The 17,448-nt window shown below is 44.4% G+C and overlaps 1 protein-coding gene across 7 annotated transcripts in view; it reads left to right on the top strand.

The window, feature by feature from the left end:
* Dennd2b (DENN domain containing 2B) overlaps positions 1-17,448 on the top strand; it is a 160,717-nt gene that overhangs the window by 106,452 nt on the left and 36,817 nt on the right. For all 7 annotated transcript variants that reach the window (XM_070035264.1, XM_070035265.1, XM_070035263.1 and 4 more), the window contains one exon: positions 15,694-16,953. In XM_070035264.1, the coding sequence (XP_069891365.1) occupies positions 15,694-16,953 (1,260 nt within the window). The remainder of the gene's footprint in view (positions 1-15,693; positions 16,954-17,448) is intronic.

Below are 17,448 nucleotides of genomic sequence, written 5' to 3'. Positions count from 1 at the left end.
GCTGTAGACTAGGCTCTAGGAGAATTAGGCTGGGTAGTCAGGGTATGAGGCTCAGGTGATTGTAGATCACTTGCTTAGTTAGCATGAGGCTCTGAATTCTAACCCCATTACTTTCAAGAAGAAGAAGAGGAGGTGAAGGAGGAAGAGGAAAAGGAATTTAGAAATACCTTTGGATTTGGGACTTTGAGTCAGTATTAGTTATAGTCCATTCTTCTGGTTTTGTCTTCCTCTTAAAAATGAGAATATAAGACTGTAGAAATACCTTGGAGTTTGGAATCCTGTTGAACTGGGCTCAACTTAAACCAATAGATCTCAGAAATCTCAGAACATTTTTCTATGCCTTCTAAAATATTAGTGACTACATCTATAAGGTTACAATAGTAATAGCACTTATCCATAGTACTCAGAGGTGCTATGAGGATTAAATGAGATTATCTATGTGGATGCTTAGCATAGTGACTGGTATAATTTATTCGATACATATTGGCCCCTTCCTGTGGTAGATCACAACTTCTAGAATCTGCAGGTAAGCTGCATGTATAGCTCTCCCCAGGGCTTCTCAGGGTTTGGTCAAGACTGTATAGTGTAGGGAACTAGGGGAATTTTCAAGCTCTTTTACTGAAATCACATTGACCTTCACAACCCTTTCTGGATCTCAAGTGGAAGAATTTGGCTCGTGGGCCCTCAGCTTAGCTAGCTCCTTCCTAGAAGCTCAGTGCTAGGCTGAGCTCCATGGATGGCATACTCAGGTCTAGCCAGATGTGATGGTAGACGTTTAGTTCACTCAGAGCTGGTGTTCTGGTACGGTTGGTTGAATAGGACACAGGATATAGCCCCTGGGTAGTAACTGGCATGAATGAAGCAGGGGTTTCCTGTACTGTACCTGCAGGGCCAGTAACAGACAAAGATAACAGATCCTCTGTGTAGCCCTCTTGAACTCAGATTTTCTTGCTTCAGCCTCCTAAGAAATGAGATGCTGGAATTACAGGCATGTGCCACAACTCTTGGTCCCATTTAATTAATTTACTTATGTATTTCTGGTACTGGGACTTGAACTCAAGGCCTCATACTCTTTCTTCTCTTGGCTTTTTACCTTCATTGGCACTCTATCACTTGAGTCAGCACTCACTTCCCCAATTTTTAATGTCAGACTGTTGTGGGGATAAAATAAACACGTGATTGTATAATGCTATTCTTAATTTTAAAGTAATTGTGTATTTAATAGCAGATTTAGAAAGTACTTACAGACTAACCATACCCAGAAGACTTAAACTAATCCTTTTAAGCATTCATTTTTATTTTCTTCAGTGGATCGTTGGGGGAGGTGCAGTATTTATATTAAATTGCAGAGCAGACTCAAGACTGCTGACAGGTTTCCCAGTTTCTATTTGGAATACACGCCTACGTATTTCTAAATGTTTTCAGAAATTGCTCTTCCTTTAGTGTCCTGGCATGCAGGTCTTCAAAACATACTCCATGGTATTTGTAAATAATCTGAGCTTTAGATCTTCCTTTAAAAAGTATCTCTCAGCCTCCCTGCTAAGTCTTCACTTCCTTCCTGCCACATTTCCGCTTTTCTCCCTTCCTGGGAACCTGGCTTTTGGCATGGAGCCACAGACCTCTGCAGCTAGCTACACCCTTCTCTTAGAGACCACCCCTGAGCTCTAGACAGTATTTAGACATTGTGATCCTGTAGTTTCCCTTTCTGGTTTTACCTCTAGCCACAACCTGGGTGTATGATTGGGAGGGTAAGGTAGATCACCAGTTCATTGAGGAAGTTGTTGTTAGTGAACTCTGAGAGGTCTGGTCACCTAGATGCCAATCTCTGTGCTGGACACTTAAGAAACAGAGCTGGCTCATTCTCTCTCGAAGACATTGGCAACATGGATCAATTATCTTGGCACCTGAATGTTGTAGTGGCTTTTCAATAGATGTTAGTTCAAAAGAATCTTTTCATTTTAATTTTTTTTATCGTTATTAGAAAGAGTAGACATCTTGGTATGGCTGGAGGTTTAGCTAGGGAGGGCAGGGGTGCTGGGGCCTTACAAAGCTGGGTCTTTGACAACTTGGCTGCTTTAGGACCCTCCACTTTATCCCTTGAAGATAGTGGAACCTGAGGATACTAAGAGGCACTTGTATCTAGTTTAGGAGAAAAACTGGTATGGGTAGGCAGATGGGGCCCCTGGGAACTAGCCAGTTATGTCTGCTCAAGGCAGTCTTGATTTGGCTAGAACGGTAGGAGGAAGAAACCTAAGGCTTTTTCATTTGATCACTTAAGTTTTGGTCTTTATTGTGTCTTAGGCTCCTGGAGCAGTTTCCCCTTTCCTTTGTTGGTGAGCTTCACGGTTAACCGGCCAGATCTACCTTTCTCACAGGCTGTTCCTGTTCCAGCTCTTGGGGTTAGGGGGATTATCACAGTTTCTCTGAATTCCAGAGGTGAGGCTTAGTTGTGTTAGTGCTGATAACCTAGAAGCAGCTGGGCGACTTATAGACAAGGTAGCATCATGCTTAGAGTGGATTCTTCTACTTTGTTGGAGGTGAGCTTAGCAACTTGTTGCTCTCAGATTTCCCTTGAACAATAAGACCTGGCAAACGGAGGGGGCTCTTCACAGAACATCTGAATACAGCTTCTTTATTCTGAGACTCTAGCACCTGTGTTACTGTAACTTGGAAATACAAGCTGTCAATCTCATCCTTAGGAACCTTGCTACTGGTGGTAGGTATAGAAAACCTGAGTATCTGTAAGACTGTGGGACTTGTGGAGAGAAAGATGGAGGCTTCTGCGTTTTCAGAGCCTGGAACACTACCTGGCACATAAACAGTATTGCCTCTTTGTGGATCACTCACAGCCTTGTTTGTGGATATGTTCAAATTCCTAGTGGGCCATCTTAGCTTTAGACATGCTTCCTTTGAGGTCTGTAGATTTTTAGAAAGACAAGAGCTGAAAAGAGGGCTTAGAACCCATTCAGTCTAATTAAATTGATTTCTCCATGGGAATTGAGGCACAGTGAGGTGGTGTTCCCCAAGGATATTGAACTAATGGGAGGAAGAACTCAAGCCCACCTCTCTTGACCTTTTGTTACTTCATTATGCCACCACAGTCATGTCCCTATAAGCATTACTGGCATCTTCTTGCTCAAAAACTATTGGTATCCATAAGGCCATATGTTTGGTTACAAAGCTTCCCATGAAGTTGGGCTCTGGTGGTTCACACCTGTAATCCTAGCTATTCAGGAGGCTGAGATCTGAGGATCATGGTTCAAAGCAAGCCCTGGCAGGAAAAGCCATCAGACTCTTATCTCCAATAAACCACTAGAAAACTGGAAGTGGCGCTGTGGCTCAAGCGGTAGAGTGCTAGCCTTGAGCTGAAGAGCTAAGGAATAGTGCCCAAGCCCAGAGTTCAGGCCCTATGACTGACCCCTGCCCCCCCCCCCAAAAAAAAGCTTCTGTCCCTGATCTTTCTTTCTACCCTTATCTTTTGCCACCCTCTATACAACCTTACATTTCTGCCAGCCTAGATACAGATGCTATTTCTTCTCCTGGTGCTTTTTGTGACCACTGACTCCTTCCCCTCTGTGTTTACTCTTAATACCCTTGGTTTGAGCCTCTAAATGTCATTTATCATAAAGAACCACATATGGTAGTTGTTGGTGTGAATTTTTCTTCCTCTCAGAACCTTAGAGACACAACACATACTTTGTTGGGATGTTAGTTTTGGGATGGAGCTTGAGATTCATCTGACTCAGTTACTTAAGTTACATATGAGAATGCTAAAGCCCACATAGCAAATTGGCACTGAAGCTGTAATTTCAGATCACATCAGGTTTCTATGCAAAGAAAGGTCTCCATTTGTGATATGGTAGAAATGGGAGATGTCATTAGGTCCCCCTGCCAAAGTGGGTACACATTTGGACTTGTGCCTTTGATTTCTGGGAGAGTGTAAGAGGTTAGAGAGAAGGTAAAAAGTCTCTGCAACTAGTAGCTGTAGATAAAAGGTAGAGCTGCAATACTTGTTCTGTCATGGCCATGGCATGCCACCCCACTGAGAACCTAGAGCCTCAGGCCCATCACCTGAGATGCTTCCTAGAATTCAACCGTGATAGCCTGCTTCTTTATTACTATATAACAAATGACCTCAAACTTAATGATTTTAAAACAGTCCTTTATTTTGCTTATAAATTACAATTTTTCTCTGATCTTGCCCATCACTTTAGGGTGGTTTGAAGGTTAGAGACTAGGGTCTAGAATCATTTAAAGGCTCACATATGTGACCGTTGATCCTCACAGTCCTCTGGGACCGCAGCTTGGGAGTACCTGTGTACTTAACTTTTCTACTACATTTGGATCCATGCTTTTACAACATGGCTTGGGTACCCAAGAGTAAGTACCCCTAGAGAGCAAAGCAGAAATAATGGCATTTTTATGACTTGGCCTCAGAAATCACATAGTATCTTTTCTTTGATGTGCTGGGGTTGGAATTTAGGGCCTTGTGCATGCTAGACAAGTGTTCTGCCAGCCACAGTTTCAGCCCAACTAGTGTCCTTTCTATTGAACTATGTTAAATTGAGGTATAACAGGGATAGTGAAGATAGTTTATATCACCTGATGATAGTATTAATAACTCATTATACCAAAAATATATGGGATGGGAATACATCGTGATTACTGTCTTTGGAAAATACAGTTACAATTCTCCTTCTTCCCAGATGCAAAATACAATTTATTTCTCCCTGATGATTCAGGCTTTATCCTATCACTGGCATAATAAATTACCAATGAGATCAGCTCACAGACTTGGATCTTGCCATCAGAATCATGTTCAGGAAAATGAGTTATTTTGGGGGGGGGGTACTTTCACAGTATGTTGCTTCTTAAGTACTATTTCTCTTGCTATGAGGATCTGTAAACTAAAGAGAAAATATATTTATATTTATCCTTCAAAAGACACTGGTGGGATTGGGCAAGAGTAACCACTGTAGACACTTTTCAGATAGGGAAAAACAAGAGATGGGTATCAGACGCTATAATTCTTCTATTTAGTGGAGTGTTTATTGCTAATTCCCGGATTAGGTCTTGTTCTGCTAATGAGGAGTCATTTACATTGTCTCTGCTTCTGTCCTCTTGGCTTTTAGTTCTGCCATCTTGAGTTGTCCTTCCTTTTTTTTTTAAAAATAGCTCATTCTTACAGGTGAATAGTTTTCTCCATTTGTTTACTGTATACCGGTGTACATCAAGAGTCTAAAGACTAATTCCATTTTCTACTGTCCAAGCTGATTATTTCCTTTAAGAGCTTTATGACTTTCTTATGACTCACTTTATAATACACGGTAGCACACATACAAATCACAGGAGGAAAGTTCCTCCTTGCTTCTTTTTTTTTGTCCATTGTGGGATTTGAACTCATGGATGTTGTCCCTGACCCTCGCTGGTGTTCTACTACCACTTGAGCACAGCACCACTTCCAGTTTTTGAGTGGTTTATTGGAGATAAGAGTCTCACAGGGACTTTTCTGCCCAGGCTGACTTTGAACTACAATCCTCAAATCTCAGCCTTCTGAGTAGCTAGTATTACAGGGGTGAGCCATCTGTGCCCAGCTTGCTTTGGGTTTCTTGAGATACTGCTGTGGAACAGTGGTCCTTAGGATTCTTAAAAACCTTGGGGCTGGGAAGGTGGCTCAGTGGTAGAGCGCTTGCCTTGCACGCCTGAGGCCCTGGGATCGATTCCTCAGCACCACATAAGCAAAAAGAAAAAAGCCGGAAAGTGGCGCTGTGGCTCAAGTGGTAGAGCGCTAGCCTTGAGCTAAAGAGCTGAGGGACAGCGCCCAGGCCCAGAGTTCAGGCCCCACGACCGGAACCAAAAAAACAAAAAACAAAAAACCTTATTGTCTACAGAGAGTATCTACAAGACTGGCTATTGAGATACTTAGAAGGCATTTTGTCTGTCTGTGTGAGGTTTTATGAGGCAATGCTTTAAATCATTTTGGTAGTTTAAGGATTTTTCAGTTCTACTTCAATTTTTTTAAACATTTATTGAAAGATAATGTATAATAAAGTAGGCAATTTAAAGTGTACAGGAAGATGAGTTTTCTCTCCCCCACCTATGTATAATATATATATATTCAATAAAACCATCACAATTTGGCAGCCTTTCTAAATAATATTTTTTCTTGTCCTGAGAGACTGGGAATTAAGTATTGCTTAATTTCTGATCGAGCAAGTCCTTTTTCATTTAATATGTTCTTTGAATATTGCTTGAAAATTGAGTAGTTCATTTTTAGTTTTTTTTCCTCCTTGACTACTATCAGCTTGAAGTCAGGTAGTACCTTTTGTGCTCTCTTTGTAGATTTCCTCAGCTAGTTTATCAAATTTATTAGCTATACTTTCTATTTTCCATATTACCACAGGTGATAGAATAACCAAACTTTTTTAACACTGTAAGGGGCTCCTTCCCTCCAGCTCTTCTTTTTTTTTTGGTTGGTGGAAGTTTAAACACAGACTTTGTGCTTACTAGGCTGGTATAACCACTGAACCATGCCTCCAACCTTGTTTTTACTGGTAATCTTTTGGGTAGAATTTTATTTCCTGTCTGTTCATGCATCTGAATCATGGTCCATCTACTTTTAGGTTTCCCATTGTAGCTGGGATCATAGACATGATCCCTCCGTGGAGATGGATTCCTGCTGACTTTTCTTCCTGGCCTTTCCTGGCACCAAGATCCTCCCAGTCTCAGCCTCTCATGTAGCTTAGAATGGCTCGCATGAGCCAGTATTATCCAGCTGCAGTTTGAGAGTCTTGTGAACTTTTCTGCCCTGGCTGGCCTTGAACCTCAATCCTCTCATTCTCCACCTCCCAAGTAGCTAGGGTTACAAATGTGAGCCACCACAGTGGTAGAATGTTTGCCTTGCATGCCTGAGGCCCTGGGTTCGATTCCTCAGCACCACATAAGCAAAAAGAAAAAAGCCGGAAGTGGCGCTGTGGCTCAAGTGGTAGAGCGCTAGCCTTGAGCTGAAGAGCTGTGGGACAGCGCCCAGGCCCAGAGTTCAGGCCCCACGACCGGACCCAAACACACACACACACGCACGCACACGTGTGCGCGCGTGTGCGCACGCGTGCGCACGTGCACGCACACACACACACACACACACACACACACACACACGAGCCACCAGCACTTTAGCTTTCTCCAGCTTTTAGTATCATTTTCCTTACTGGCCTGTAAGCCCTTATTGACAGTCTAAAAGTTAGTATCTTAGAATTTTGCCTCTGTAGCATTCTATTTACAGGTTTTAGTTATTTCTGTTCTAATTATCTACTGACAAATAATCACTCCTTGATTTAATGATACAAAGCAACCATTTTTTCATTCATTCATTCATTCATTCATTTTTTTAATTCATTTTTTTTCCCCAGGGTCTATAAGTTAGAACTTAAGCCTGTTCCATAGTGTTAGGAATCTGCTAAAAAGACTTTAAGTCTTGGGATGATTTAGAGGTCAGGGCCTGGGTATCACCTGGTGGGGTCTTAACTCAGAAGGGTATAGGATGATACTGGCTATTGCTGGGACCTCTTTGGGATCTTTGAGCCCAAACGCCTGCAGATGTTGGCTTGGCTTTGCTCCTGGCATAAGAGAAAGGAATCAGAATGTGCTAGTTTCTTGAGGTCTGAATCTGAGAAATAGCACAGTACTATTTCTACTAAATGCCATTGGCCAAGCAATGATAGAGCTCAGATTCCAGATTAAGGTCATGTCAGAGAACTTTGTAGACCATGGTCTAGAACTTTCACAAGGGCCTTTGGCGTGGTTTCCTTGAATTGGATTGGTGTCCCTCTTGGCTTTGCATTATGCCTGGCCCTGCTTATACAGCAGTATATTTTGTACTGGGCTAGGGCATTAAGAGATTTTCCCATGAGGCCTGTGGGGCCTCGGACAAAGCTTCTGTGTAATAAATACTCTCTCTATGTACTTTGCTGCTGCACTTAGAAGGCTTGAGATTTCCAGCAGAGAAGAGCTCCCCAGTTCACTTTGTGCTTCATTAGAAATCAGCTGGGGAAGATACAGATATGGCTTTGTTAGATTCTTTGATAGATGTGCTTTCTGAAGGTGAGAAGGTCATTTAGATTATGCATGGCCCCCAGTTGATTTCCTTTTTTATTTTATTGTAAAGGTGATATACAGAGAGGTTACAGTTACATAAATGAGTATAATTCTTACTGAACATTGTTACCTTGTTTTCTCCCACTATCCCTCCCCCGCCCTCAACTCCCTTCCCCCTAAGTTGTAAAGTTCATTTCCAGCATAGAGTGTGAGTATCACTGTTGCATTGGTTCACCCATTGTCCTTTGTCTCACATTTCTGTGATTCCTCTTCCCATCCCCAAATCAGATAAACTTATATATAATACAAAGGGTACTGAAATCAAAAACAGTGAAAACGGGAAAAAAACAATTTTCTGCTTAGCTTGACAGGATGAGATTGACCTCACTATCCATAGTGGCTTGTATATAGCCTCACTGGAGGCTGAGACTGCTCTGGACTCTTTTGGGGGCTCCTTAGTGATTTGTGGTAGGATTATTTTGGAAACAGAAGAGCTAGGCTATAAGTGTTTCTTGAGGTTTCTTATGCTAGTTTCTGGAAGTCTGAAAAACCTTTGGCTTTTTATCAGAACAACTCTAGTGTGTGGTGTCAACAGGAGTTACTAAGCGAACCCCTTCTCTGAGCTGGGGAACAAATTCCTGATCTTGCTAGTAGGACTCAGGTGCCTTCCTCCTGAGCCTTACCTACTGCTCAGGATAGTGGAGTGAGGATGCCATCTTCAAAGTCAAGGCGGTCACCGAGGAGAGAAATCCACAGGGCCCACTTTAGCTGAGCAGCCCTAGAAGAGTAAAAGGTAAAGGGCCAACCTGGAGGCGGTGTTGTTTGAAGCAGGCAAGGCACTTATCTTAGTGACTGAAGCACTTGAAGCCAGACCTCTGTAGACAAGCTTACTTCTTAGCATTTAAGGCATACCTTGGTGCCTCTGTGCAGTTGTCTGGACTCCCAGTACTTAGCTCCATCTGGCTCCAAGTTGGTTTCTTTGTAATACTAACAGGTGTAATAGCCTCGTAATGAGAAAAAGGAAAAAAAGAAGAAGAAAAACCAATTTCAAGCTCAGAACTGACTTGTTATCCAGTGACATCCTTGTGCAAAAAAAAAAAAATTTTTTTTTTGGTTGGTCATGGGCCCTGAACTCTGGGCCTGGGCTCTGTCCCTGAGCTTTTCAGTTCAAGGCTAGCGTTCTATCACTTGAGCCATAGTGCCACTTCTGGCTTTTTCTGCTTATGTGATGCTGAGGAATCGAACTAAGGGCCTCATGCATGCAAGACAAGCACTCTACCACTGAGCCACCTTCCCAGCCCTGCAAAATATTTTTTACTGTGTTATTTGAGAGGCCCACGGTTCTGAATAACCTTGTGATTGGGTCCTGATCGTTTTTCACTTGAATTCTCAATTTCTGTCTGTGCATGTACAAGCATGCATACATGTTACTTTTTCTTTAAATTTGCTCTCTTAGCTGGGTGCTGATGGCTCACACTTGTAATCCTAGCTACTCAGGAGGCTGAGATCTGAGGATCCTGGTTCAAAGCCAGCCTGGGCAAGAAACTCGGTGAGACTCTTATCTCCAATAAACCACTGAGAAAACCGGAAGTGGCATTGTGGCTCAAGTGCTAGAGCGCTCACCTTGAGCTGAAGAGTTGAGGAACAGCACCCAGGCCCAGAGTTCAGGACCCATGACTGACCATAAATAAATAAATAAATAGTTCTCTTCCTGTTCCTTTGGTCATACTTTTGTTGTCCTACTTTCTTAAGGATTTGTCTGTGTATATGATCTTGTTTCTTTTCGATTTCTTTATACTTTTTTCCCCCCTTTTTTACCTGTTATTCTATTCCCTGTCTCCTGAAAATGTTGGTTTTGGCTAGTCGTCTTCTGTGGTATTGGCATCTATGACTGCTGAGCAGCAAAACTGGCTGCTGCTGACAAGTTGTAGCACACTAACTACCAGCTGTACCTTGGCCATATCCCAACCCCCAACACAGGCTCTGGGATGGTAGAACAGAGTGAGGAAAACAAGCTCAGCCTTGGCTAGCTGTTAGCAGCTTTGTATATAGTTTAGTTCTTTTACTGGTATGGAATTATTTATAGTGTGCACTTTTCAAATTGACTTCATCTTAGTCACACAATTGGTATCTAAGGAGACTCAGAGTGTTTCCCCTGTTTTGTTAAGAACTCCATGATCCGGGAATGTAGGTGACTTGCCAAAAAGAATACTTAGGAGGTAACAGAACTAGGACCCAGATTTCTAGACTTGTTCTGCTGTAAAATTTTTCCCTGATGGGAGAAGGCTTTGGGGGTTGAGGGTCTTGCTGGCTAAACAGGTTGTTTGTTGTTTCTAGCAGTCCTGGGGTTTGAATTCAGGGCTTCATGCTTGTTAGGCAGGTGTTCTACCACTTGAGCCAGCTTTCTGCTTCAGTTATCTTTTAGAAAGGATCTTGTACTTTTTGCCTGGGCTAGCCTTAGACCTCGAACCTCCTACCTATACTTCCTGCGTAGTTAACATTATAGGTGTGTACCACCATGGCTGGCTTATTTGTTGAAATGGATGTCATACTAACGTTTGGCCTAAGCTGGCCTTGAACCATTACCCTCCTAATTTCTGTTTCCTAAGTAGCTGAGATTACAGGCATGTACTAGCATACCTACTAAAATAGGTCATATACCTTTCTGTTGTTATAATTCAGATCATATAGCACAAAGACAGACAGGGAGGTCTGTAGACATTGCCCTGCACAGCCATTAAGGGAACTTAGGTTTTCATTTATTCAACACAAATTAATTACTACTCAGTTTTTGGAGCAGTGCAAAGTATAGAGGATATGACTCTTAACATGATACTGTCATGCCTTCAAGTAGGTTCACTCATAGTCTTGTTAAGAAGATAGGCAGAGAAACAGTATTTTTTTTTTGGGGGGGGGTCCAGTCGTGGGGCCTGAACTCTGGGCCTGGGCACTGTCCCTCAGCTCTTCAGCTCAAGGCTAGCGCTCTACCACTTGAGCCACAGTGCCACTTTTTGCTTATGTGGTGCTGAGGAATCAAACCCAGGGCCTCAGGCATGCAAGGCAAGCACTCTACCACTGAGCTACCTTCCCAGCCCAGAAACAGTATTTTTTTTTTAAAGCCTAGTGGAGGTATCTGGAATTAACCATCTCTTCCCCCAGGTGGGATGGGAAGGAGCTAGGTGTTTGCTGAGAGAGACAGAGCATCAGAGATAGAAGAGCAGGTAGGGATCAGATCAGGGGATTCATCAGCCATGCCCATGAAATTGTGTTTTATTCTGCAGAAAGTGGAGAGTTAGGATGTTTGCTTTTTTTTTTTTTTTTTTTTTTTTTTTGTCGGTCATGGGGCCTGAACTCGGCCTGGGCGCTGTCCCTCAGCTCAAGGCTCAGTGCTAGCACTCTACTACTTGAACCACAGGGCCACTTCTGGCTTTTTCTGCTTATGTGGTGCTGAGGAATCAAACTCAGGGCCTCATGCATACAAGGCAAGCACTCTATCACTGAGCCACCTTCCCAGCCTCAGGATGTTTGCATTTTATAAAGATGGAAGGATGGGTTCAGAACATGGTAGAAGGTAGAAGGCTATAGACATGACCAAATGGTAGAGTGCCAGCCTAGCAAGACTGAAGGTAGACAAACAAGAGTAGTTGCCTGCAGAAAGATAAGATCTGAGTCAAGGCAGTAGCCGTGGGAATGGTGAGGAGGGGCAGATGTGAGAGATGTTAGGAAAAAGAATTGTCAGGGTTTAATCGCAAAGTAGTCTGAGTAGTGGGAGATGGGGCTGGATCCAGATGTTTGGAGAAAAGGATAAAATCCTGACTTTATCTCCCATCTATGGAATACATAATACATTCAGCTGTAAAATCAGGGTCCAAGGAAGTATCAAGCCACAGAAGGGGAAAGGGAGTCCAATACCCAGCTCAGGAGGGTGGCAAAGTAAAGGTACTGTAGTCTAAGACCAACCCTTTACATGGGTCTTGGATTCCTTCCTATGTGCCTGTCCAAGGTCTATTTCTTGCGTTTGTGCCCTGTTTCACATTGACAACCCTTACTCTGTTACTTCTTTCCAGTATTTAAGCATTCTCTATTGTCTCTCCTCAGCCCAAATGACCAAGCAGAAATGTTTCTTTTACCCCACACTCCCTTCCAACTACTACCCCATTTTATGTTTCCATCTTAGAAAAACAGGGTTGAATGAACTCTCCTCTACTTCCATCCTCATGTACTTCTTCTCTTTCCCATTGTCTTGAATTCCTTTTAGTCAGGCTTCCCTTCTTTCCCCTCTCTTCATCTCCTCCTCTCTTCTTAAGGCCACAGTGACCTCTGCATTGTCAAATCTAGCGATCATTTCTCAGTCTTTGTCTTCCTTGGTTGTTGTCATCAGGCTGGACTCCGTTGCACACTCCCTACTTCTTGAAGGTCTCTCAGGACATTACTCTTGATGGTTTTCTTACACCCTAAATGCTCTTCTCAGTCTCCTTAACTAATTCCTCACTTACCCTTACTTTGAAATACTGATAATTCTAGACTCAATTCTTGGCCTTGTCTGGCAACATTTCATTTTAGGTGATTGCATCTAGACATAGACATACAAATAATACCTATTTCTTACTGATGACTCCCAAATTGAAATGTATAACCTCAACTCCATTCCACCAGGTGCTCAGACCAAGGTGTGTCTCAAGCCTGCTGCAGCTGGTACACCACTGTGGTCCGAGTGGTAGGTGACTACCTTTGACCCTTGGCTCTGGTTCAGAGATGGTTGGCAAACAGCTGTCATGAGAATCCTGAAGAAGAAAAGCTGGAGACTCTGACAGATTGGGAGATCTGGCCACATAAAAGGGCTTGCTTGGGTGTGTGTCTTCCTGAGAACACGTGGATCTAGGTACTGTCATTCACAGGGCCATTGACTTCTAGCCCTAGGTACTGTCATTCACAGGGCCATTGACCTCTAGCCCATTAGGGAGAATTACCTTGCCTCCACTTTCAGTATCAATGTCAGAGCTAAGAAACAACTAAAAGTAAAACAGATGTCCATACCAGTGGATGCCTCCTGCCATAGAAACTCATTGTCAGAAAGACTCTAACATCCTGAAAGCTGGCCCTTGTTATGACCTTCCTTAAGTCTTGCTGCTGCAGGGCATAGATTCTCCTGAGCCCTTCTCTAACCCAGGAGCAGAGACTGAGGGCATTTCTTTCACCTGTAGTTGTGAATCACTGAAACAGAGTCCTTTGTGAAACTCAAGCCCTCATTTGCTTAGGGACCTTTTGCATCTATGTTTTTATAAAGTAAGAAGAGACCTAACGCCTCTGTTCATTATGACTAGACTGGGATCTCCCCTGGTTAGAGCCTGGTTCATTCATTGTCCTGCTACTGCCTGCCTTAGAGAGAGCCAGAGCTTATTCTGTTCACACCTCCTCACTGCATAGTCTCTTTGGTCATTGGCTTGTCCTGGCACTGAATTTCTATGCCCATGTGCACATGGGATAGCTCTTGTTTAACTTGCCCTTTTAAAAACAACTTAAGCATGTTGAGGTTTCCTGTTGATCAGGGGCAGCCAGAGGCTGTGACCCAGCAGGGAATTGTCAGCCAATCCCTGACTCACCAGAGCTCATTTTCAGTGTGTGAGCAAGCAGTGACAGCAGCCTGGCTTGGGGCGCTGGCTGCTGTACTGTGGATAGCATGGCACTCTGGAAGCTGCAAGACTGCATAGGCCAGCTTTGAGGGCTATAGCATTATGGTCAGGTAGGTCTTTGCCAGGGGCAGTAGTGACAAAATACTGCAATATTTGAACTAAAACAGCTTAGGAAAAAAAATTCTTGAAGTTGATCATGATTACCATAGTAAGTAGACAACTCGAAAAGTGTGCTGAGAAAATCTGCTCATGCTTCTCTTCAGCAAGCTCACTCATTTTCACCTTTTGTTCTTCATTCACTGATCAACTTACACTGACATTTGGCATAGAAGAAGTCATCCATCCAGGAGGACCAAGAAGGTCTGTTGAGGTTCCACAGCTATGTTCTAAACTCGGCTATGCCCAGTGTTGTAGAACGTCAGTTGAGCTTTGCTTGGGGGCTCAAGGGTCCACAAAGAGGGTGGTGGCTACTGCTTAATTAGTCTCAACCTAGCTTCATGTAAATTCACATGAGATAGTTAACCTTTGTAGGCCATGAGTCTGTCTTACTTTTTTTTTTTTTGTCGGTTGTGGGGCTTGAACTCTGGACTTGGGCACTTTCCCTGCACTCTTCAGCTCAAGGCGAGCGCTCTACCCCTCGAGCCACAGCGCTTTTCTAGTGGTTTTTTGGAGATAAGAGTCTCATGGACTTTCCTGTCCAGGCTGGCTTTGAACCATGATCCTCAGATCTCAGCCTCCTGAGTAGCTAGGATTACAGGCGAGCCACCGGCACCTGGCTGAGTCTTTCTTACTTTTTAGATGAAGATAATAATACATGATAATAACCATATAGAATTGATGTGAAGATCAAGTGAGTAAGTGTATGTAAAAGTATTTATTTGGAATTTGTTCTCAGAATTTGTTAAGACTTGTATAGCTTATCAACTCTACTCCTTAGACAGCGCTACCATGCAGTAGAAGTATCACAGACCCCAGTGAGTGTTGTGCATCTACTGTACAGCAGAGCTGTATTCGGAGTTGCTGTCTTCCTCATTGGCCTCTTGATTGAGAGGGTAGAAAGGACTTTTCTTGAGGAGCTCTTCTCACATTTTTTTTGAGACCCTTGAGGCTCCTGATTATGGTCAGGAGCTAAGCTGAGAAAGTGAGATCTTGTGTCCAGTAGCATAAATCTCAGGGGAGGGAGGGCTTAAGTATTTGAGCCTGTGTATTTGAGGTTCTTTGAGGAAGTAGTATGCTAGAGTTCTTTGTCTCAGCTCAAAGAGTTATTATTAGCATATCTTCTCAACTCTACACTCAATGATCTCACATTGATAACTCATCTATAGTGGGAATGTTTATACTGGGAAATCTGGCACCAATCTGTGCTGCTTCCCCAGAGAGCCAGTTGGCCATTGAGCAGCACACTACTGGTCTCACTGTTGCCTGGTTGACAGGTATAAATTCCTGGGATACTATGGCCTGTTCCAGAACAGGCTCCTGCTTCATGTATTACAGAGGACCTCAGGATAAGTTGGGAGAGAGGCACATTGAGCTTGGCTCGGGACCTGTTCTCACCTTTAGAATGTCCTTGAGCCAGGCACCAGTGATTCATACTGGTAATCCTAGCTATTCAGAAGGCTGAGATCTGAGGATCATGGTTCAAAGCCAGCCTGAGCAGGGAAGTCCATGAGACTCTTATCTCCAATTAATTACCAGAAAACTGGAAGTGGTGCTGTGGCTCAAGTGGTAGAACACTAGCCTTTAGAAAATAAGCTCAGGGACAGTGCCTAGGCCCCCAACTTCAAGCCCTAGGACTGGCACCCAAAAAAAAAAAAAAAAAAAAAGACCTGGAAGGTTCACTAGCTGAACAGTGTACTTTTGACTTTGCGAGAAAGAGAGTTGGTGCTCTTGAAGAACGAAGACACGATGTCTTTGTTTGTTTTCACTGTTGTTTTCTTTCCTTCTTCTTTTTTCTTTTCACTCCTAGGTCTCAGTCAGTCTCTCCACCTCCAGTTCTGTCTCCACCGAGGAGTCCCATCTACCCCTTCAGTGACAGTGAAACGTCAGCCTGCAGGTTCCCCAACCGCTCCAGCTCCCGGCTCCTCCTCAAGGACCGGCATCCCTGTGATTCTTCACCTCCAAATCCTCAAGATCTCTCCCCAGATACTTCACCACCCACCTGTCCCCTTAAGGTCTCCAGCATCAGCTATTTGGACAGAAGCCCTTCAGTGTACAAGAGAGAGGGCCAGAAGGACAATGTCCAGGGTGCAGCCCTGGATGGAGAGGGAGTAGCTGCTTGCCTCCCCCTTGCCCAGAGCACCCCCTTCCTTGGGCCAGTGGCTGGCCCACGCAGTGTCTTGCTGACCCGCACTGGCACCCGTACCCACAACCTGGGTATACGGGAGAAGATCTCAGCATGGGAAGGTCGCCGAGAGGTGTCAGCCAGGATGAGCCTGTGTGGAGAGAAGCTGGAGGGCTCTGGAAGCGAGTGGGCGGCCAGTGAGGGCTGCCCCAGTGTGGGCTGCCCCAGTGTGGTGCCATCTCCCTGCAGCTCAGAAAAGACCTTTGATTTCAAGGGCCTCCGGAGGATGAGCAGGACCTTCTCTGAGTGTTCCTACCCTGAGACCGAGGAAGAGGGAGATGTACTCCCTGTCCGGGACTCTTTGTACCGGCCAGAGAAGCGGTCAGGCCGGAGTGAGCCCAGTACCTTCCTCAGGGGGCATGGCAGCAGGAAGGAGAGCTCAGCAGTGCTGAGCCGGATCCAGAAAATTGAACAAGCCCTAAAGGAGCAGCCAGGCCGGGGGCTCCCCCAGCTCCCCAGCAGCTGCTACAGTATAGACCGTGGGCGAAGGAAGACAAGCACCTTGGGCACCTTGGAGGAGCCGGCAGGGGGTACAGGTGTGAGCTCTGGCAGCCAGACAGTTGGATTGGCTGGAGTTGGGGGGGAGGCAGGCCCACCCCTGGACAGGGAAAGCAGTGGTTCCACGAAGCCAGGATCCCCTGGAAATAGCCCTCATTCCCAGCGGCTACCATTGAAGAGCTCCCCTGATCCCGCTGTGAACCCTGTCCCCAAACCTAAGCGCACCTTTGAATATGAGGCTGACAAGAACCCCAAGAGTAAGCCAAGCAATGGTCTACCTCCTTCGCCCACACCTGCTGCTCCACCTCCCTTGCCCTCCACCCCAGCCCCACCAATCACCCGGAGACCCAAGAAGGACATGCGTGGTCATCGCAAGTCCCAGAGCAGGTAACGCATGCCCCTCTTACATCTTATCGGGGAAGCCAGGGCATTCTTTTAAATGGAGGATGCAAGAGCAGATTGTGCTGTGTATCACAGGAGTGCAGGTGCTCCAAAGCACCAGATAATCCTCAGTTTGGTAGTTGTGAAAATTTAGGTGGTTCTGCTCTCCTGGGATTGGTAAGAGGGTGAGGGGTGAAAGCTCTTAGTGCTATGTACTGAAGACATTGGCTTTGGGGAGAGCTGGATTGTGTGCTGAACTCTGTTGCAGCTTCCTTACTTCTTTGTGGGAAGGTCAAAGCTACTCTTATTTTTAGGTTGAGTAGGCAGTCCCTTGAGGACTAGTAAGAGTTTAGCCTCATTACTACATAAAGTGCTAGCACTAGAAATTTATTTCTGCGAGTGTACTGTTATCCAAATATTGTGTTCTGTCATTAATTACGGCAATGTTGGTGAATATAAGGTGATTTTTCCTTTTCTGGGGAAACCTTGGGCCTGTTACAG

The sequence above is a fragment of the Dipodomys merriami genome, unplaced genomic scaffold (assembly GCF_024711535.1).
Source record: "Dipodomys merriami isolate MVZ:Mamm:240054 unplaced genomic scaffold, mDipMer1.0.p SCAF_25, whole genome shotgun sequence".
Taxonomy (NCBI): Eukaryota; Metazoa; Chordata; class Mammalia; order Rodentia; family Heteromyidae; genus Dipodomys; species Dipodomys merriami.
This window is presented reverse-complemented; position numbering and strand designations above follow the sequence as displayed.